At 39.5% G+C, this 23,498-nt stretch overlaps 1 protein-coding gene across 2 annotated transcripts in view; it reads right to left on the bottom strand.

The window, feature by feature from the left end:
* Positions 1 to 1,879: 1,879 nt before the first annotated feature.
* gfra4b (GDNF family receptor alpha 4b) overlaps positions 1,880 to 23,498 on the bottom strand; it is a 39,308-nt gene continuing 17,689 nt past the window's right edge. The window contains exons 2-8 of one of the 2 annotated variants that reach the window (XM_031862668.1): positions 12,523 to 12,798; positions 12,340 to 12,420; positions 10,411 to 10,756; positions 9,520 to 9,629; positions 8,570 to 8,704; positions 5,816 to 5,982; positions 1,880 to 4,692 (exon numbers count right to left, since the gene is read on the bottom strand). In XM_031862668.1, the coding sequence (XP_031718528.1) occupies positions 4,549 to 4,692; positions 5,816 to 5,982; positions 8,570 to 8,704; positions 9,520 to 9,629; positions 10,411 to 10,756; positions 12,340 to 12,420; positions 12,523 to 12,798 (1,259 nt within the window). In that variant the 3' untranslated portion in view covers positions 1,880 to 4,548. The remainder of the gene's footprint in view (positions 4,693 to 5,815; positions 5,983 to 8,569; positions 8,705 to 9,519; positions 9,630 to 10,410; positions 10,757 to 12,339; positions 12,421 to 12,522; positions 12,799 to 23,498) is intronic. The other variant, XM_031862669.1, reaches the window with a different exon arrangement.

The raw sequence follows: 23,498 nt of genomic DNA, 5'->3' as shown, positions 1-23,498 counted from the left end.
GAATCTATTAACGGAGCGAGGAGGAGGTTTTATGGTTATTGCTTGTAAAATCTCTTGTCATGATTAAACATTAGCCCAAGAGAAGTCTGCTTTACACAAAACATACAAAAGCACCATTTCTACCTCTAAATTTAAACCAAGATATCCATTTTGGATTATAAATGTCACACTGTAGTGTAATAATGACTTTGCATTAGATTTGCCTCGTTGTGAGGGCTGGACAGCAGTGGAGTCTGACAGATTATTACTGCTGAGATACACCGATTAAAAACCAAACTGAGTACACAAGCCCCTTTCTGGGGAATATGTAAATACAATTTTCACAGTTATTTTTTTTCAGCACTTATAACCTGCTGCTTGTTTTGTATAATATTGTATACAATTGTTACTCATATTAATTTCATCCTCTTTGCCAAGTCGTAAATAGGCTGAAGCTAATTTCAGCTGTCATGTGCCATTATGTGTTCGTATGCTTAAGTAGAAAAAAGGTCTGAAAACAAGCTGTATTTAATTTCTTATGGAGACCTACATGATCCTCCACATAAAAGAAGTATTACAATTGACATTCTAATATGAGATCTCGCAGCAATGTCCAATTGTTTTGCTTCAGCAGAACACTTGGAGTGAACAGCCTGTTGTTGCTCTGCTATTTAATAATCACCATTACTCATTTCCGTAGTACATTTCTTTTCTTATTCTAAGAGCGACCATTGAATAGCTTTTGTTTGTGATTGCAGTGAGTTTTAATCACGCTTTTTCATTGGGAGTGAAATCATGTTGCAGCTACTAACAAGTCATTATGTTTGAGAGGAAAGCAGTGAGGGAATTAAGTTGACATATGTCAGGAGCCCTGCCTGTACTTTGATGCCGTGTTTACAGCAATTAGTGGGAATCAATTTCAATTCTTCCACCTAACACAAGAGATGGGGGAAAAAAAACAGGAACTGCATTGTGAAAATGCAAGTCGTGAAAGTTTGTTGATTATGTTGCGGGTAAAATGATCCAGTAGTAAATGGCAAGAGGTTTCTACACCCTTGAGCAACATTTGATTGTTGCTATTGATCGGTGTTTGATTCAAAGCCACCATTAGGTAGAAACTGCGGTGAATGGAAGGGCGATGGGGGTGAATAAATCCAAGCGATAGTCCCTGACATATTAAATTTATAGAAAAATACAAGGCATATTAGAAGGGAATGAAGAAAAGAAAGAAGCATGATATTTCTCTTTTTTTGTCTGTGTCATGATATTTTACCTGCCCAGCCAATTCCTCCATTTAGTGCTGATGACCTAAATAAGCAGTGAGCCATCTTTGCGTCAAAGCTACATCAGTTGTTTTATCTCAAACAAGGTCATGGACGAACCTAAACACACTAAATCATATTACATCTGAAACAGAGCCCTGGAGCCCATCATAAATATTTGAATACCTACATCTTGCAATATCAGGTCATACTAGCACCATACCATGAAATACCCAGTGAGTGAGTAAGTTTATGGTGTGTCAGCTTAAGATAAATAGCTTGTTTGCAATCACGCGCACAATTCAGATGGAGGGCAGGAGGTGAAGAACCTATATACAGCGCAAATTGGAAATTCGCCTCCTACAACACGGCTTGACAGATGAAGGCGTACAACAGTCTAAAGGCTTAGAACCATTTTGTGAGCGGTTGGGTCCACGACTTCGGAACTAAATTCAAAATTGAATGCCTGCCACCTTGTTTTTGCCCGGGTAGCTAGCATCGCTAAAAACGAATCTCCCAGTAGATAGCTAACTAGCTTTCTCCCGCTAGCTAGTTGACTGCCGGGAGATAGCTATCTGTGTTTTTGTCATTGTTTTTATGTGGGAGAAAGCTAGTTAGCTATCCACCCCATGATTTGTTTTTTAGTGATGCTAGCTACCCGGGCAAAAATAAGGCAGCAGTCGTTTCCATTGTGGAACCCAAACAAAAAAGCCAATAATTTTCTGGCTCATGCCTATATAATTATGAGAAGTTTTTGTTTTGATACAGAGTAACTAAACCCCCAAATGACATTATTACCGCTGAAAATTAATTTTAATGAGTATTTAGTTTTGTTTTTAATGGATGTAGGTCCTCATCTTGACATTTTAGTGCAAAGTATTCAAATTCTACATATTGTGTTATAAATATGCATAGGGACGGCAAATAAATAGGTCATGGAATGTTGTGATCTGTGAATAAGTCAAACAGCTGTGAAAGCGCAAAGGAATTAGATGTCTTAGCCGTGGTATGTGGGTATTATATCGGCTGTGAACCAATCAGACTGCTTGATTTCAGCTACGTGTTTTAAACCTGTTTGGCAAGGGCTATAATGTAGCAGACGTTCATTTTTCTTTAGCTAATTAGGAAATGTTAAACTAAGAATATGAACATGGATAACGTCATGCTGATGTTAGCATTTAGCTCAACACACGGATTGTATTATGTTTATGATACATCAAAACTGTAAAGGGATGCAGTAAAAAGTTTACATTGTCACTTGCAGTGTCCCTTAAGCCTATGTTGTTTTTTACAAAAAAGGTTTGTCTTTCAATTTTCATTTTTACAATAGTTCATTGGTTTGCTTGCAGTATTTCTTTCTTTTCCCAGCTGACACACAGTCATGATCCTTGACTGTGTGTCAGCTGTCAAGTGTCAAGGTTGTTTTCTACCTGACATTTAACAACACTAACAAGAGGATAATTACATCATCCTGTGTTACAATCAGGCTTTAATTATCCAGACTAGAGTGCCGTTAATTGTTTGTTTCCAGCAAACAAAAGGCAAAATGCAAACAATGAAACATTGGAGGGTTAAAGGTTATTGTCAGCAGAAATTAGCCACTTTAAGTCACCATTTTACCTTCTGGATGGAAGTAGAAACAAGTGAAACTGACAGTCGTGGTGCTACTCCTGTCCATAATTCCAGTATAGTTTTTGCTGCCTGCCTGTGCTGCAGAGTAAGTAATGATACAAATAGTGGAAGTTGTCAAATAAGGGATAAATTAAAATGCGATCACACACGTTATTCGTAAGGTATTATGCTGTACGGCTTTAAGGGTCTAAATTTGTTTCTATTGGCCTTAAACAATTTAATTTGAGGTCCAGAAAAGCAAGATATAAGTTCAGTAGTTCTGAAGTGAAGCGGTTGATGAGTTTTTAGTGAGACAGATCAGTTTGAGAGAAGATCTTCAGTCATAAGTGGCTGGATTGTGCTGTAAATCCAGTTATATTCTCATTTAAAATAACGCACTACAGGCTACTGCTGAAGTCATGCGAGTGTTAGTTTAGGTAAACATGTATTGCGGTTGTGTTGCTTCCGTCTCCTCAGACGATGTACTTCATCCGCACCAAACAAAGTATTTTTTAAGAAAAGAGATTGAATGATGCTAATGTGTAAACATAATGATCTGAGAACTTTTATTTGCAGCACCTCTGGTCCTGTTCAGAATTCACTGGCACATTCCAACAACAGAAAATATTGAATCATTCATAACTGTCTCGTTTCAAACGGGCTCCGTACTGGAGTTGGCGTCGCTAAACAAGTCAAATCATTCACTTCCCTCTCTGGCACAAACACTCAGAGCCCCCGCAGCAATGTTCACGGACACAGTGAGAAATAAAAGAGTATTACGCTCACAAACACATAGTACAGCAGCTACAGGTAAGAAAGTTACTGCTTTTCTGATTATTTCCTTTCCAGTCCAAGAGCTCGTATTTGCTGATAAGAGATCCAGGACTATTTATATGAATGCCTACTGTAGCTTTAGCAATAACCGATAAAGTGGTGTGACAGAGTTTGACAAAGGTCAACAGTCTTGATGGAGAGGACAAATAATGTTGAGGTTTATCATGTGTACTCTGATTGCCACATGATTTCTAGATAGTGCTGCTGGACACGTAAGAATCATAGTATTTGTCCTGGATGTCTGAGCAAAAGGAGCTCTATTCTGTCCATTCTGTCTCTTCATAATTCCTGTCTTCATCAGAAATAATGTTTCTCTTTCGGTCACTTGAAGAGAGTGGCATTGAAGCCCATATACTCAAGGAGCTTTCCAATAATTGTGTGTGCTGAGAACAGAGAAGACACACAGTTCACTGGTTTACTCCGAGCAATTTCCCTAACACCATTTCAAATACGAGCTTCTGTTGACAGTACAAATCTTCAAGGTTACTGACAAACTTCATGTCTTGTTGTATCATACATATCTGCAGTATATTTTCATAATAACTCTTGAAAATGGATATAGTTGGATAGCTTAGAGCTGCGTTATTCCACAAAAGCGACACTCTGACTTAATTTCGGCTTGATTTGATCGACAATGTACAAATGTACAGACTGACCTCGGTCTGCAGAGGTCTCCCATAGTCTGAGTGAGAACACTGGCAGGTGGAACTGGACCACTTGGGACACAAAAATAGAGAAACAGAATTGCTGTACATGTTTAGTTGGAGCAGTAACGCCGCACGGTCCGATTTTCCCTCTGAACCGACTGGTCCTCCCATCTGCTTGGTACTAGGAAGGTCCTCAGCACGCTCCCCTGCAGTCTTTAGTGTCCATTGTTGAGCAGATGAAGGAGCAGCAACAGAAGGCTGAAGGCAGCTTGAAGCAATGAGCTGGTAGGTGAAGCAGAGTTTGAGAGGCTGTTGGATGACAGGGTGGACTGGCCCACTAGTAATTCATTTCCCAGGGCCTGGTAGGAGAGAAAGACATCATTTTATGTGCTGTGTTTCAAACAGACCTTTTGAGTTCCGAGGGATTATCATAACTCATTGTGGAAATTTCAGCTCTGAAGGTTGGGATTAAAAACAGGGCAAAGGTAACAGTCTGACTGCACAATGTTGTTGTTTTATGAGACGGTCACTGTGTGAGATTAGACGACCATAGCCATAAATTCTTGCCATGTCTTGGCCGAGAAACAGTGCTATACATTGGACTTTGAAGAATTATTGCTTGCTATTTTTTCCCAGCTTGAAATATACGTATATAGGTGGTCTTTACAGTGCCATGGATGAACACTACTGTTCCACTATACGATGTGGACAAACTCTTTTATCCTGATTTACGTCATTCATATCTCGAGACTGATATGTATCACTATATAGCATGTTTTAATAAATAGCCTATTGTATAATCCTGTGATCATTTAATACTTGACAAATACAAAAAGTAAAGATTATTTTCTTATTCAATTAACGTAACCGTTTTATGGGAACTTGTAGAGAAATAAAGTACTTCCAGTTATACACTGATTATGTGTACATGCATACACACAAATATAAAGCAATCATATTATGTTTTTTATGTTTTTTTGAATAAGAGTGAAGCTTTGAACCATTCATCGTCACTTAGTCACTGTTTTTCTTTCTGCAGCATATACAGTACCTGTGGACAGAGGGTAATGTTGCACCCACGGCATGATTCATTTGGAATAATGCTCCTGACCTGAGGGTCGCAGGTTTCCTCAAAGAGAGTAAAACATCATTCCTCATTTGATTTGCCATGTTACCACCAGTCTAATTTGTTGATCTCAGCATGGCCTTGTGTTAGGTAGTGCTCACTGCCTACACATTGTGGTCACTTTTGCGCCACATATGCGTCTCCCGTCAATAGATATTTTTATCTGTGTGCGTCTTTCTCTTCAGCTATATCGTTGTTTTCAAATGTGAGTTGGAAGTTAAACAGTCAGTCAAGTGGTAGTATGAAAAAGATTGGATGGCAGACAACAGTTCATGCCACTATTAGAAACACAGAGAATGAATGAAAAAAAAAAAAATAGAAGAAATCCAACCATAGTGACAATAAAAACTGCAAACCTGTGTTGGTATTATTGCATCCAGAATGTTCCTCATAGTTTCTATGGTGTCTGGTGGAGATGCGGTGCTCCTGTTTTCTCTGCTGCTGTGGCTGGAGCTGGGTGTACTGGACTGGCTGACAGTTGGCTGCTGGTCTGATTCACTTCCAAACGCCAGAAGAGCATTCCCTGAAACATTCAACATAGCAAATCAAGAAAATCAAAACAAAAACGGTTAACAAACTTCAGCAACATCTTATTTCTGCACGAGTTCCACTCATTTATTATTCAATCACGACAGATGCCTCAGGTTCTGAATTGTACATTTTTCATGAGCAGGTTTGCTGGGCGAGAGCTAGTCTGGATTTGGTCAACAGAGACGAGAGAGAGAGAGGAAAAAAAATAGAAAACTGAAAATACTCAGTATTCTCTTCAAGTAGCCTATCCAAACTGCACCTGCCTACCCACATCGACCTCATTAACTCATAGACCGTTTGCACAGGCCAAACAACTCTGAGACCTCTCTCTGTATCTTTTCTAGGCCGGGTGCTCGAGGAAAGACCAGCCAAAGATTCATCTCGCCGCGCACACACACACACCAAGCAAAGATACTCATTGTGTGTACAGGTTCAATGATGGATATGTGCTCGCTGAGGAAAACATTATAAGGACCATTAATTATTCACACTCCTGAGCAGAGGTCGTGATAGAAATGTGAAGAAGAGAATGAGCATTAGGAAACGAGGCAGAAGACGCAATAGATTACAAGACACCTATGTTGATACCTATCGGTATGGATCCCCCCCCCCCCCCCCCCCCCCCCCCCCCCCCCCCAGTCTAACGTTAACCATCACGGTGTGAAATTAAATGTTATCGTTGTCCGCCAATATTAAGTAAAATAAGCCATCAGGACATCAGCATTTATGCTTTACTGGTCGCAGATCTCTGATAGTGTTACATTGTAAACAACTAATCCGAGTTTAAATCGACAAGAGTCCGTTACATTATGATGCGTTCAGGCTCTGTTCAGTGGGTACCATAGAGAATTTCACACTAACTGCAGAGAATGGAAGTATGTGGCAGCTCATTGCCGGAGTAGATAAGGGGGTGAGGAGAGATGAGTTTGTTTTTTGCATGACAGCAATGCCAATACAATGAGCTGCTACTAGACAAATAGAACCCGCTTGTTGTTTTTATTGTTGTTTTTAATTGCATCTCATGCAGTTTTATGGGCAGTTAAAAAATATTTGGCCTATACATTTTTTTCTGTTTACCTGCCATTGGCAGATAGACCAATTTTTGACCCTGGGGTGATTTGTTATGACTTTGGCCTGACGCGCATGTAAGTTCTGAACAATTTACAACCTATTTATTTATTAGTAGCTTTAGGTACAGTCAGTAAAGCCCCCTGGTAGGAAGGAATGACTCTCAATCCCAATGCAGTTAAGGGTTAAAACAGATCATTACTGTCCACAATCATTAGCAATTTTGTGAAGTTGTTATGAATTAGGTCTCTAACTTTGGTCAATTGTTAAAAAAATAGAAAGTACATCAGGAGGAGATTCAATAACTATACAATTACTGAACTGTCAAAGGGCCAGCTAACTTATAATTCACTAAGAAGTGACTGAACACCCAGGCAGAATTACTAAGGAACAGCAAAGAGGGAGAGCGAGAGAAAGAGAGATCTACATACATCTCACTCTGCGGCTGTTTGAGCATGCTGGGAAACATCTGTCTCACTCCATCCCAACGGCTCCGTCATGTCGCTTTTGTCTATCACACAACTTATTTACTTTGCTTTTCAAATCAGCTTTGTTTTTATGTCCCCAGTTGCAGGTCATCACAGCAAATTATTGTGATTAGCAAACGCTTTTTCTGTATTTCATGTCATAATTAAATTACTCTGGTTTTACCAGCAGCATAGGGAAATGATATGAAAGCAAATCCAAACAAGCACCTGAGGTATTTGTGGAAAGCTGTTGTTTCAGCCCTACAGTGATGGGATTTTCTTTATATGCCTGTTCATAGTCCAACGCTCTGCTATATTTACACCAAGGCTGAAAGCGAACATATGCTTACTTTTTCAGGTTATGTAAATCTGCAGCATAAACACAAAAAGCTGCTTGATGGCTCATATTTCTGGTCTGGACAACATCTATAAATGGTAGAAAATTTGGCTGAAAGAAACTATTTCACATTTTTTTTACAGCTCCTGGCCAAGAAATTGTGTTGAAACTTCTGTCACCGTTAGCTGTTAGCTCTTTTATTCAGCCAAGCAGGGCTGTCGGAAAGCATTGATTAAAGGAATCGAAAGTCACAGAGACATGCGATTCCAAGGTAACTGATAACTGCAAGTTGTGATTGAATGCTGAATTGTAAAATATTACCGTTGGTGTGATAAACACTTGTTATCTGAGTAGACTGTCCAATAATATATTAGTGCATTTCTGATCTTAGACAAACTGTTCTTGTTGCCATCTGATGATGCAGTTTGTGTCCTTGGAGCTGAATAGAAACTGTATTTTACAGTACACTTTGAAATATTCACTATTCATAATATTCACTCACTGCTGTTCGCCTACATTTCCTGTTAAGAGATTTTTTTTAAATTGTCAGCAACTGCATTATGAATCAGTCAAAAAAAAAAGTCTTTCCACTAAATCAGGATGCTAAATTAGTGGTCAAATGTTAACTCCACAGTACCCCTAAACAAACACAACCCCTACCCTGAAAACCTGTGTTGGTAAAATCCAGTACATTAAGTGAGACTCACGGAGACAGATGTTGTCGTTGAAGTGTCCCAGGAAAGTATCACAGTCTTCTCTCCGGCTCCCACTGGCCAAGCAGGAGCACCACGGAGCCACGCTGGACGTTGAGTTGTCGACATAGTTGGGAGTTATTGTGCTTCCTGCAGAGAGAGAGAGCGCACCAGGCCTCAATCAGTATTAAATATTAATTTGTTGCACTGTAGAGCTTTACTATCTGAAATATTAATGGACTCTGTATGTCCTGTACTGACTTGATGCACAGGGTTAATAATATTCTGGTATCGTTCTGTTAGACTGGCTGTGCTCTGACTCGAAGATTCAGGCGATTACTCCAGTTTTCTCTTCTTTTTTTTTTAGGTCATTGTCATGGTCTCTGGTGTTGAGTTTTTTTTTTATTTCTGTGGCTGTTTTTCCCCCTTCAACATAGTGGTGGTGTGATTTCAAGTGCTTTAATAAATACAAGACAGGAATGAAAATGCCAAGAGTGTGTTTGTGCTGAGGGGCAACATTTGCGGTTCTTGAAATGCATTGGGCTTCTCTCTCCAGTGTGAGGAAAAGAAGTGGATGTTCTTTTTTTCTTTTACGGACTGATATAAAACAAATTAAACACACCTTACATTGTGTGAAGAGCCTCTGTTTTTCTGTGTTGAGATATTTGTATGCTTCTTTATCTTAAACCGTGTTGAACTTTTGTCTTTTGGTTTAGAATTAGAAGTTTAATTTTATTCTACCCACTTACTCTTAGCCCGTTTGGTGTTTATTAATTGTCCCTCTAGCTAGCTTTCACTCATTCCCGCCTCTTTGTTGCTGCACAATTTTTCCCTTTCCTTCTCTAACACAGCATATGGTGCATAACTTCCATTAGATCTTTTTCTTCTTCCATCTGTTCATTTCATTTTTCCCTTTTCCTTCCTGTGTTTCCGCTCTGTGTTTCACCTCTCAGATGTGCACCTACCTATGAGCCCTGTGTAGGCGAGCAGACAGGCTCCATAGTTCCCTTGCTTGCAGCTATTGGCAGACGTTTCGGAGGGTTCGCAGTCGAACTGGAACTGTGCCAGGCGAGACCTAGAAAAGTAACGGGCAATAGTTAGCAAGAACATGATAGCTCCCTGTATTGTTTTATCTAAAAAGTTTGCTGGTTCTTTCTTTTTTATACATTATTTCTGCTCTAACTTTCATTTAATTAAGAGTGTAGCCCTCTGGCATGAAGAAAAATTGTTGGACGTGGTGAAGACTGGAAGTATTGGACTGTAATGTGAAAGTGATAGAAAGAGTAATATATTTCATCCACCAGACCTGGGATCATTAGTAAAGCCCTCTGAGTGTAATGGGGCTGTGAAAAATAATGGCCATGACCAGAGATAGCAATGAGCGATAACTCTGATCCATCTGGCTCTTTATCTGTGCTAAATATTTAATGTGTTATTCCAACAGGCTCTCAGGGGTGTTCTAACCAATGGTGGTAGAAAGCTTTAGGGTAAAACAGTGGGCCATTTTGTTGATTGGTTGGCTGTTTATTTGGTTTCAAAGACCCATAATACTGAACAGCACTGGTCCAAATATGTATGGTGTGTATATTTAATACCTATATCCATGGAGTACTTGAATACACTGGGAGTGGTTCAGCATTGGCTTTGCTGATTTGGGATACTATTAGAAACAAATTAGTTCATTAAACCGAACAAAACTGGGGATTATGATCTTATTGCAGCAATATGTTATCGTATCCATAAGAGACTAAGTGGCTAAGTAAGAAATAACTTTAATATCCGTTATAGACACGAGAGTAAGACGGTATGAAATAAATGGGAGCTAATTAAAAGCTCCTATTTAGCTCCCTTCTCACCTGCACACATAGTCGGCGTTGCAGATCCTCATCTGTGTAATGCAGTTGGGTTTTTCCACGCTTTCATAAGAGCAACCGGGTACAATCGTCTGCCTGCGACGCTCTGCGCATGCCGTGTCCGTACAGGGGCAGAAGAGCAGCTCGTGAGTGTAGTCGGCGGGGACTCGGTCGAAGAACCTGCGCAGGGCCTTGTTGCATTTGGGCCGATTGCACAGGCCGGACTTGGCAGTGGGTTTGATGCAAGCCGAGACGTATTCTGTGCGGAGCTTCTGGCACAAGTCGTCCACGTTGCAAGCTTTGGCCGCATCCAGGCAGCGATTCACAGTTGTCATGCCAACATCTGAGTCTGTGGATAGAAAGTAAGGTCAAAGACGAGTGTGGATATCAGTGGAAGAATGAAACCAACGGAGCAAAAAGGTCTTGTGTTTAATAGCTTATGTGATCTGCGGTGTGTACTCAAGTTTATTTATTCAACACGCTGAGATGTATCTTGTTTTGTTCGAGGTTCAAAAGTTGAGGTCGGCAGTTTGGAATTAAATATCAGCTTGGAGGTGGAAGTGTCTCTGAATAAACAATGGAGGCTCATTTCCTGAGGACCAGAATAACGAAATGATTATTAGCAGAGGAGTGTGGTTTCTATTTCTATGCTTTTGAAAAGAGAACGATTTCTTAAAATGAAAAAAAGGACGCAAGTATGACCCAGTGGGCTTCTCTGCGTTGTTCTAATGCTAGCACAAGAAGCAGGGCCATGCCTCTCCACACTACTGATCGAACTTATCACGATGGCTGGCTACCTCAACTGTTAACCTACTATGTGCCATTTTAAGTACACACTGCATTGTGGTATTCCGTTGAGTGATGTCTGTCCACTGTCTGCTGCAAATCCCTCTCATATTTGTTCCACGGGGTTCACCAGAAGGGGAGGGACTTCTTCTCTCGATGAGGACAGTAAAACAAAAGCTGATTTCAGTACGATTCGGGAAATGCCTAAAACTCTTTTTAGTATCTTTAAAATCAGATCCGATGACAAGTGTAACTTGAGTCTAGCTAGTGTTGCGTGATCTGCAACGAGAACATCAAGACAGCTTCCTGTTTTTTATTGCATCAGTGAATAAAGCAAGCCTGAATTTATGAACGGTCATGTTTGGTGTGAGAGTGAACCCCCGGTCCTCCGTGTGGCAACTTCTGAATGGACCTTTTGTATTCATGTTGCCTGGGAAATGAGCAACAGGCTGACCTGTTTGAGCTTCAGGGATCAGTCATCAGTTGTTTTTCTGCAGTGCGTTTATAGTTTTGTAACATTGATGGGTGTTCTGGTCGGATTGGTAGATGGATATATAGCCTACATATGCAAATAAATCCTCTAATGCAAGTTATACCCATGAACAAAAAATGATCATAACGTTGCCACATTTTGAATGCCTTACGCTAATTTCAACCTCACTTAATGTTATTTTACTTGCATTAACCTAACCTTTAGTAAACCTTCCACGTTGTTATTTAATACCGGGTTTGTAATTTTTCTATCTACAAGATTTAATATGCTTTTCAGAGTTTGACCATGTTTTAATTCAATGAGATTGCATTGTTTTTTTGAGCCAGAGGCTATAAGAAACAATTAAAGATTTGAGGATATTCTATTATTATGAGTTAGTAGTTTAGCAAAGTTCCTGCATCAATATTCATTGACAGTCATGCAAATGAATATGGATGCCATCCAACAATATCGTTCTGGATGTTGGAATTGTGTTCAGATGAATGATAATATTTGTGTAACTGTGTCTTAAAAACAGAAGGGACCTCTATTTGCTTTGGGCATGCTTCCAGAGGAGCTTCAGTTGAGTCACGTATTTGTGCTAGAACAGAACTTCTTCAAAGGGTAAAATTGTATAAAATAAGGTGAAACTTAATGAAGGTCAGTGAACTTGCCAGCTGTAATAGATGCCAAGCGGACATAGTCGTAATCCCTGTGCACCGTCTCATAGGGATAATTCTCCACCAGGTTGAGCCCTGAAAGAACGATAGAAACCTGTGGTTTTCAGCTACTGAATGAGAATAAAACAAAAGTTCTGATTTGTACAGATTCACAAGTGATATTCAGTATGCACTGACCATGTATGATGGACTGATGAAGGCTCCAGTAGATGCTCAAGCAGTTCTTCTCCTTCTTCATGCCCCGTTTACACTGGCAGCCATGTAAGGGGCTCGACAGCAGGGCGGACACCGCGTTGGCACACTGGCTCCTGGCACCGGGCCCCAGCTTCACGCTGCCATTGCCCGCCACACACTGACGCAAAGTCCGCAGACGTGGACTACAAGTCTCATCGCTCGAGCACGAGTCTCCAGCCACCAAGCAGTCTCTGCCGGCCAGTATAACCTCTAACAGAGCTGTGAGAGAGAGAATCAGAGCACAACAGATGGCACAAAGATGAGGGGGGATTTGAGATGACGGTTGAGGTGTGTATAGATTAAATGGAAAATAAAGAATAATGGAGAAGTCTGCTGAAGTCTGACCCAAATGTCAGGAATAAGAAAGGATGAGAGCAGAAAAGGGAAGCGGGGAACATTTTGACAGAAAATAAATGTTGCAAGGGGATATTAAGCATTAAATTATATCAGCTGGGTGGCTTATTGTGTAAGTCTGAAAATGCAAGAATACACAGGTGAGATTCTCTAGCAAGCACCATTACAGCACTTGAGATGCATCATACATCTTTAGTTTGGTGAAAATATTATATGGGATGGACTGTCTTCAGTCCACTATTTTCAGGATGAGGGTCAATCAAGAAAGATTTACTGTACAGTTTTTTATTTCATGGTTATAGGCACGGTAGCTGACTAGCTCTATGGATGCAATGTCTGTCTGTCTGTCTGTCTGTCTGTCTGTCTGTCTGTCTGTCTGTCTGTCTCCATCCGTCCGTCCACCTCTTTGTTCCAGACAAAGATTAACCCAACAACTGCTAGATGGATTGCAATGAAATTTAGACATTCATTGTCCCCGGAGGATGAATCCTTGTGACTTTAGTTTAACTTTTTATGTAATACAAGAGGTCGACATTCATGGTTTTTCCGTCAGGCCAACATTTAATGTGTCAAGTACTTTAGTTTATTACCAGATACCTGCAAAACTAATTCACATTTCCATCAAATGTACTTTGTGTTTAGTGCTAATTGGAAGATTGAGTGAGTTAAACCAAGAAGCTGATAAATGGTAAGTGACTGCATTTATTTATATATATATATATATATATATATATATATACATACATACATACATACATACATACATACATACATACATACATACATTTGGACAAAGGAAGGAATACAGTCCTCTCTCTTTGCTTTTAAAAACACGATTATATAAAGCAGATCAACTGATATGTCGGTGGTGCAATATCAAGAATTGTTTTTTTTAACCTTGACTTTAAGAAAACTGTTTTTGTATGAGGTGTTTTATCAAAGTATCTTAACCCATTACCTCTATTTAATTGATAATAACTTGGCTCTATTTCATTACAATGATAACATGCTCTGTGACGATGCATTATCTCACAACTTGGCCTGCAGGCTGAATTTCTGGAACTGTTCTTACTAACTTCTCGCAGAGTTTAAGTTATGAAACCATGAATTTTTATTGCATGCTGAATATATGTGAGTGGCAGACTTATACATATGCTAAACCATGCTCTGAGTCTGACTGACTCACCTTATCATGAGTAGCTTTGACCCCTTCAGTTCAGCTGAAGTCTATTCAGCGAGCCAGAGAGCTTGGAATATTGTGTGTGTGTGTGTGTGTGTGTGTGTGTGTACAGAATGTACAGAGAACAAGTGAAAGGCCCATAGATTTATTCATGTGTTGCTGTGGTGAGAAGCCCAGTACCATGTCAGTTTATTGAACTCGATCCCAGTGAGCCAACATAACAGCTGGTGAGATGGGAGCTGCTGGTTTTCTCATGCATCGCTGGGCTTTGATGGCAGGATAGATACTTCGGGTAAACATTTGGGATGCAGAGAAAAGTGAAATGTATGTTAAGTCATGTCTATACTGTACTAGTAGTTGTAGCATACAAGTGGCAATACATTACGATTGCATTATATGATGCTCTTTGTTTGTGTATCTCGCAAACAGCCGACACATGGAGGCATATTAATATTGAATTTAAATGTAATTAACGGCTGTGGTTTTCATTTCCTGCCGTGTATCTTGACTTTGAGTTGAGTCGTCACAGGCAGTGTTTGTTTGAGGGAACACGGCTCTATTGCACATAGAGACAGAGGGTTCTGTCTGTGGTTAGGTGTAGGCAACAAAAGCACTTTGGTTGAGGTAGGCAAAGATTGTGGTTTTGGTTAAATGTTGACAAGCCCGCTGTGTCTTGTTATTCTTTCTGTAATAACCCAGAACACGATGTGGTCTGATGGATGTTTAAAATTCAACTCTATTGCAACCAGCTGGTAAGAGTAATATGCAGGAGCTCTCACAAAAACATAATTATATGCATCATGATGTTGACCCCAGGCGTAATAACGGAAACGGTTAACATGTTCATTGCAGATGTTTTTGTCATATAGCTCATAAGCCACATAAAATACAGACCCTTGCTGCAGTTAATTGCTGTGGAGGTGGAGAATTTTTTGAAAAGAGCTGCCACTCTTCTTTTGTCTTTCTTCTAGTGCTCTCTTTGTAGGTTTCTTTTTTTTTTTTAAATCATACAGTTGCTGAAAAAAGAGAAAAGAAAGCCATTTTCTTTGCAGCCCTGCTGTCAATTAGTGTTTGTGACACGTTTACATGTTGTCTTACATGATGTTTTACTCCTTATGTGTATCCAATTAAGTCAAAAAATACATGCTGCTATCAAGAGTTGTCTTTAGAATACTTTTTTTTTTTTTTTTTACATTTGTGTTCTCAGTTTATTCTAAAAACATATTCCTAAGCATGACCCACAATAAGCCAAGAATATCCCCTTATTCAAACACTTTAAACTCGTACCACCTCTGTTTTCTACCGTAATGTGGTTTTGATGTTAATTATTCCATTTCATGCTGCTTACATCCGCTAACACTCAAGATGTTTCTTGGGCAAAATTGTCTCAGCTACTGTTTTGATCTTTAAAACACACACGCACGCACGCACGCACATACTCCAACAAAGACCGTAATAAACCAACATGTTTTCCGTTTTGTCAACACCATTCCATCAATAGCATGTGCCTTTTTAAAGGTGGATCTTTAATCGAACCCTACAGGTCAATTGAGTCTCACTCGCATCAGGAGTTATTTAAGCTTTCATCCTCTATGTCAGCTACGTGCATCCAATACCGACGTGTTAATGCTGGGAAAAAAAAAAAATAAACCAACGCCAATGTCTGACCCAAGGCCAGATGGTCTGTTGCAAATTCGAGGCAGAGTTCCCAGGCCCGTCCTGCTATGTGTGGCAGTTTGTGCTGCCTGGGCAGAAGCTGGAATAGACACCATACATCATGAATGCAAATGAGCCGCTTGATTTGACATTTCCAATAAGCCCGTCTCTATGTACCAGTGGGTTTAGCCAATTAACCATGTCAGTAATCAATGTGTTCTGAGGCTCAGTTAATGCCTCAGTTTCCCTGCCACATAAATCATTTGCAGATTAGCTGATCAGTTACCCTCGCGCACCGACGTAATGGTCCACTTCAGGGGAGATAAAATGAAACTTAATGAAGTCAGCTGGAATGTAACCCTAACTCCTATATACCTACAAAGAAGTGAGGCGTGGGAGGAAAATTATAATTTATTGGTGCACTTAATGAGTATCACCTTTGTTTCAGTGCTCTTTAAAGGTGCAAGATTCGAGATTGTCAGCATTTTGATTGCCTTTGAACGGCTAGTAGCCATTACTCCACTATATCTTTACACAGCGAATAGTTGTTTGCTGATATTTAATGTTCACAATGTTAATACAGCTCCGGCAAGATTTGGAAATGATCTTGATAGTCGGATTAAAACTAGCAGCCTCACATTTAAAGTGAGCAGCCTCCACCACCGATACAACGGAGGTTCAGGTTCAGGTTGCTTTTATCATGACTCAAGCCATCTGGTTTCTGGCAGCTACTTCTGCATATTTTCAGCTAGAAAACTCAAACTTTTGAATGTTATTATAGGAACAACTTGTACGACAACAAAAGATTGACTTGTCACCTTTCAAGTTGATATGGTAAACTTCTTAGCAAACAGTTGCTTATTTACCAGCCGTTACAGAGCAGCATTATCATTCATTCGGAGTTGTTTCTACTCAAAATCTGAACTTCTGCCTCTTAACCTCCGCTATGTTCACTAGCTTGTCACTCACTGTGTCTGTCTGCAGTCTAAAAATCTGTGCAAACGGAGTTACATTTAGCTGTTTGGTTGCCAGGTTCAACAATTAATGCTGAATTTCTACGTCTTGAACATATCTATTTGATCACGAGTCTTGTACTTGTAACACTACTAGTCTTCCTTCAGTTCATGTTGCTTTTGCCACCGCTGCTTCCCCAGCTTATTAAGCAAGTTACGCAGTAAAGGAAGCTTTAATCAATCACATATATGTATTGTCTTCAAAAACTACATTTTTCCAGATGTGAATCCCTTTGAAATATCAACTTGAACCAAAACAGGTTTTTGCGAGGAGACAGACATTCATAGACTGGTAAATGTGCTTCAGCATTTTAATTCACTTATAAAGAGTCATTAAATGTAAAGGTTTAGAAGTGACACACTTTAATGAAAATCCAAGTGAATATTAAATGTGGCTTATTCTTTATTGATCTCCTGCTGGTCACAGTCAGCTCCTGAATTATAACACTTTGCCTTTGAGAGAAAAGTGAAGTTCATCATATTGTGAAAGTCAGGTGTCCTTTTGTGTCCTATTTACATAGTTTGTTTTATAAGTGACAACTTCTAGGACCTCAGCAGTTAAGATACTGGCTTAAGTGAAAATAAACTGTTCTACTAGTGTCATCTTTGCAGAGATGTAGCCTGTATTTCTCTGAGATAGATTGTTGCTGTCTGATACTCTACATAAGACAACATCATTTGCTTTTATGGGACAAAATTAGCTATTTCAGATATCAAAGCAGAGCAGATTGAATTTGGCAAAATGAGACTGAAAATATCCATCTACATTCAAAATAAAGCAATGTCAGCTCCACTCATGCTTCATGTTAGACATCAAACAAAAAGTGCACCAAGACCTAGAAAAGCACAGGATTGAAAAACGAGCACTTCAATAATACTATGTTGGATATGTGGTACGCATACCTATTTTTTAAATTCAGTTATTCCTTTTCCAACAGTGGGTATTTTCAACCTTCACTAAGAGAAAATGACACATATGCCATATTAATGATTTATTCCAAACTGTGATGATAAAAACAGTTATCAAACACTCTCAGCGAAAGCTCAATCAGAGATGCGTACATTAAAAGGATTTTATTGGGAATGATTGGATATGCAGCTGCCAGAAAAGAGTACAGTCGTGATCATCACACACAGGGAATGAAATTAGCATCTGCCACCTGCCAAATACAGGTAAATGTTGGCTGTTGCAGATACAAAATAAATAAATCAGGTCACCTGCCACCATGACAGATATATGAAGCAATCGCACTATATAAGCACAAGGCAGGGAATACCATCAAAAGCAGGTCGTAAGAAACTCCAACAGAGGATGCTCTGTAGATGGAGGGACGGTACAATTCATGGCAGCAGAGGCATGACGGATTCTGAAGTGAGAGTTTGTATTAAAAAGACTGTAATTGATGATTGTAGAAGTCAGTTCGTGATCATTTCATGACATACATGAATTACACACTTTGCTCATCTATGACTGCTTGAATCAATAAGGTAGTTTTGCTACTTGAACCATTCCAGTAGCTTAATAGGTCAAATATATTACCCTGTGAATCAACATCCTACCATATAAGTTACATCCATTCCTTCATTTTGGCAGCAGGAGAATTATATTCTTCAAATGTTTTTGTGAAGTAAATTGTGGTTCACAACCGTTGGAAAGACCTGGGCTATGCTCACGCTTTCCAACACAAGCGAGTTCAAAATGGCTCCTGTGAGACGTTTCTATTTACAGCAACTGCAATTAACTTCTTTGTAGGCTGCACCAAGTGCCACCATGGCAAAATATGGAAAAGGTCAAGTTTACATATCGACCATAAGACTGAATCATGCATTCTGTAACCTTCCTATTTTTTGCCTGTACATGTCCATCCCCACGTTTAAGTCATCATCCTTAAGATTTTCATTAAATTATAACTGTTTTTTGATACTATTTATGGTTGACCTCTCTAAAGTAGATTTCCCGTAATCAAGGCATACATGCATGTATTCACCGTTACCGTTTGTCATTTCCTCTCATTGATATCAGCCTCATTGTTACGGTTTGCTCTCCCACAGTTGTATCAGAGCTGTTTTACTGCTAATTCAAACCAAATAATGACTGCCTGCTGCTTTTTCAGAGTAAAACCATTCAACCGCGATGGCTTTTATTGTGAAGCATTCACAGAAAGAACAATGTAATAGTCACCAAAGTTACCACTGACTGTGACTGTTGGACAAGATAATGGTCTTTTACAGCATGCAGGGAGTAACGCAACAAGACAGAACAGCTATAGGACGTGTTGAACTGCACTTGCGGTTCCCACCAATAACCAAGGGTGTCGCCAAATCAACCAGGACTGAAATCTTAAAGATTACAACTTTAATTCCGAGGTAATAATGCTTCTAGAGAACACCACAGAATCACATTCACACACAGGTGACAGTCTCACGTCTCTAAGAAAGCTTCAGGTCCTGAATAGAAACCATTTAGTTACTTAACAACCATTTACCCTCCTCAGCTTTCGCCACCACCCTCGACTTTAATCAAATGCTTTCCCTAAGAGGAGCTTCGGCCGGAGAGGAGACGGTCTTACAATTTATAGAAAGCCGAGCCTAAACTCACCCTGCTTTCCCCATCGCCAAACATGGACGCAGACAAAATAATAAGTGAATAAGTGACATTTGAGTAAATAACAAATATACATAATTTCAGCCAATTCCAATCATTACTAGGCACTCAGCTCCCAAATACAAACGATATGGCATACGCCCGCTCCTCTAAATCCCCTGCAATGAATAGATAATAAACCCAATGTCAGAGCGTTAAATCCCTCAGCTGCCTCTTGGTGATTATGTTGCATGTGCTTGCATCTAGTAGTCACAATGACAAATATGCTTCTTATTAATCTCTCCCCATTACTAGAGGCAGGAGCATGATGTTGTCATGTTCTCACCATACACAGGCATGTCTTCTTTTCAAACATGCATCTCTCTTTCCTGTGTTTAAAAATAACTTTATTCTTGAATTTCACATTCTCTCTCTGCAGTTTGAAAAGCCCCCACAAACATACAAATTGATCCCATAATGCAAAGGCTGCTGTCTGAAGGGAGCGAATTGTTAACAAAAGATTATTTGTGAACACGAAGATGGATGGTGATTGTTGTTCATGACTCGAATGGCTGCTTCCAGTGAGCACCTATGTCGTTCTGAGCCGACTAGAGTCTGTGTGTGTGCGCATGTGTTCTCATTGTATTGTCCCTTTTGAAACACCAGTTTGAGCTTTAGTTTGTAAATGAGAATGTTTGCAAAGCCAGGGAGGTGGGTAGTTGAGGAGTTTGGGATTTAAAGGAGCATTATTTAATTTACGACATCAATCAATCTCTTATCAGCGACAGCTTTGCCAGGACTCGGACATATAGGAGTTTAGTTACCTGGTGGGGAAAAACATTGTTCATTGTTGCACTTGAGTTCTGGTCCAATTCCTGTTCAAACTGAAGAGTAAATATAAAGTTATACAGACTGACAATTTGTTGTTTGAACAGTTTTGGCGATTTTCCTGCATAATCAGGGACCACCTGAATAAATCACATTCTGGTGACTGACAGGAGTTTATGCAGTATTGTATTGCCTCTTATGTGTATATTTATGTTCTTTGTTGTCATAAAGGGCTTGCAAAGAAATAACTAGGCAACTACAGTATAAATGCAAATCAGCTGCATGTTCTGAATAATGACTAGAAGGGAGAGATGGGTCATCGTCGGTTTCAATCGGCAGCCAATTGATTGGTGCATCTCAACCATAAGATTGCTTCCTGAACAGATTTTGCGATAACATAGATATATTAATAGTCAAGCTTTTGAAATCACGTTAAAATCACATATCTGCTATCTGTGGTTGGTCCGTATGATTTCACATCACAAACAAACTGCGCCAGAGTCCGCTCGGAAGCGGCCCGAGACCCCCACCGTTCAAGCGGTCTCTGTCACAGGAGGTTATATCAACGCCAGGAGTAAGAATAGAAACGCAAGAGGCTTTTAGTGAAGAGACGTTGTCCTGACAGAATCTCTAATTGCAACAGTGATTTTGTCAGTCAGTTGCTTAAAGAACAGGAAGCATGGTGATGGTTAGCAGGTATAATGTTTACCGTGTTCAAAATTGGATCATTTGCACTCAACACAAAGTTCAGCTGAGGCTGATTGGACTGTGATTCATTTTTCAGGTATTTGTTATTGTAGTATTGGACAAATTAAATTGCTGAGCAGATGACGGCGATAGATCAGGGGATCACTAAAGGGATTACATTTCAGCCTGAGAGGGAAATGAGTGTCTCTACTAAATGGAAATCTATCCGACAGTCATTGACCTTCTGGTGCTTCTAGATGAAAAGTCAGGGGATCACGAGTCATAAGGATTCATCCTCTGGGCAACATGAATGTCTGCACACGTTTTTCATGACAATCAATCTAATAGTTGTTGAGTTGTTGAGATATTGAGACCCACCAGCATTCCCAGTCCATAGAGCCACAGTGCTATCATGGCTAAAAAAAAACATATATGTGTTTAAATAATGCGATTTTTGATTAAAAATTATCAATAATGTGGATACAAATGACAGAACAGCTAGAACAGTCTGGTAAGAAGTCTAAGACGTTCAGAAAATGACATTGCTTTACTGTAATGCAGCCTTTATAGCCAGGACAAGACAATACTTCTGCCATATTACGATATCCAAAATCTAAGACGAGCTCTAATCTCATATCATGATATCGATATAAGCGTACATGCAGGTTTTGTTTTCCATAACAGAAAAACAAGAGTGGAAATAAATAAAGTGGGAGATTAAATCTAATATACAATATTATTCGTTGAGGTCGTTTCACCTGTAATACATTGCCAAAGGCGCATTTCTAAACTCATAATTGCTTTTGCCTGCTCAACTTTATTGCTTTTATTGTTGTCTTTTCCATCGTTAGCCAGCATCATTTTATTTCCTTGTTTGTGAAACTTTTTGTAAACTCGTTTCAACAGGAGTGCTATAAACTAAGTCCCTATCATCAAATCGGCCTCATTGCCTATTTGGTGTTTGATGACGATCGCTGTCTGGTGATTTACAGGTGCGTGTGTGATAAATTAAGACTGTGTGCTGTAAATGGCTACAGCTTGTGTGTATTCATCAGAGGATTACTGCTCTGATGCTGCAGGAGGATCTTCTGAAGCTGTGCTTCTTCATTACTTCTTTATTTACATTGAACAACCTATGGACTAGTGGAGGACACAGATGTATGTACGTACAATAGGGCAGGGCCATGGTACCTCAAATTTATACCACAGGGTTTTTGTGGGTTTTTGCGGTGATGGTATTATATCACGGTATTACAAAATTAAAAGGGATACTCCCTTCAAAACGTGATTCTACAAATTTTCACTCTTTTGGCAATGTAAGGGAACAAATATTAAGAAAGGGGGAAAAAAATGCAGGAAGAAACCAATAACTGACACAACCTGTTACTCTTTCTTCTTGCGGGTTAAGATGTAACGCAGTGCAGGCAGTGTTGGACCAGTTCTGTTGAAATACAAACGGACAATGTGGCTGTGGTGCGGCTCATCTAGAGTTTCGGCGTGCGTCGCCAAAGATGACATTGGTGATGGTGATAAAACCGGTATACCGCCTAATGTATTAAGATTATATCTGTACACACATTTCATTAATCTGATACAAAATAAATATTGAACGCCTTTGTTCAGTTGCAGTCTTGAACCTAGATGTTACTCCATAGTTCTCTTTCCTCTGTTATTGTTGCTGAAGTGAAACAGAAGCATATATGTATATGTAGGTGTGTTAGTGTTCTGCAAAAGCTCTATGAACCACCTGAAGCTTATGTTACTGACAGGCTGGAGCGAAAATTCAGTTCGGCACAACATCACCCACCCGCTGACACAGAGAAACAACCATACGACAAATTCACAGCGTGATTTGTTTCTTGTGCCACAAGAAAGACAACAGGACAAAGACTCTGTTGGAATAGACTCACTACAGTTCCAGGTCGCAAATCTCAACAACACAAACAATAAAAAAAAATCTTTCTCCCAACTGAGGAAAACACATGCAGACGCAGTAGACGAGGCATTTACATTGATGTCAAGTAACAACAGTGAAGAACATCTCTGTAGGTTAGGTGATTAGATAAACAATGCCAACAGTATCTGCACACAGGCCTTCCTTCTTATCAAAGAATACGTCCATACTAAGGCTGCTGAATGTGAAAATGCCCTTTGGGTTGTTTTTGTAAAGTCTGTCCGTGCTGGAAAACAGCCTAATCTCAACTACGTCTTACTCTTTTAGTTGCCATACAACAAAGGTGTGTTTTAATGCAGCCAAACTCACAATTTTGTTGTTCTAATTTACATAATTCATAAACCAGTAACTTCTTCTTAGTTACTAAATTCAACTGGATTAATCTGCAGATTATTTTCTTGATTGTTTACTCTATAAAATGGCAGAAAATAGTGAATATTTCCAATGACAATTTGTCAGAAAAAACAAAACAAAGATATTCAGTTTAGTATCAAGAAGTCGAAGAAAATATTCACATTTTTAGAAACTTTAATTAATTAATGTTGGGCCTGAAGCTTAAAAAAAACAAAAAGAAGAAATGATTTAATCGAGTCTGCGATTTTGGAGAAATATTTACTGGCTCTCTCCCTCCCAGTGCCTTCCTTTGGATACATCATGTACCGA

The sequence above is a fragment of the Anarrhichthys ocellatus genome, unplaced genomic scaffold (assembly GCF_004355925.1).
Source record: "Anarrhichthys ocellatus isolate YVR2014 unplaced genomic scaffold, GSC_Weel_1.0 scaffold27, whole genome shotgun sequence".
Classification (NCBI taxonomy): Eukaryota; Metazoa; Chordata; class Actinopteri; order Perciformes; family Anarhichadidae; genus Anarrhichthys; species Anarrhichthys ocellatus.
The sequence above is the reverse complement of the archived record's forward strand: the minus strand, read 5'-3'. Positions and strand labels throughout refer to the sequence as shown.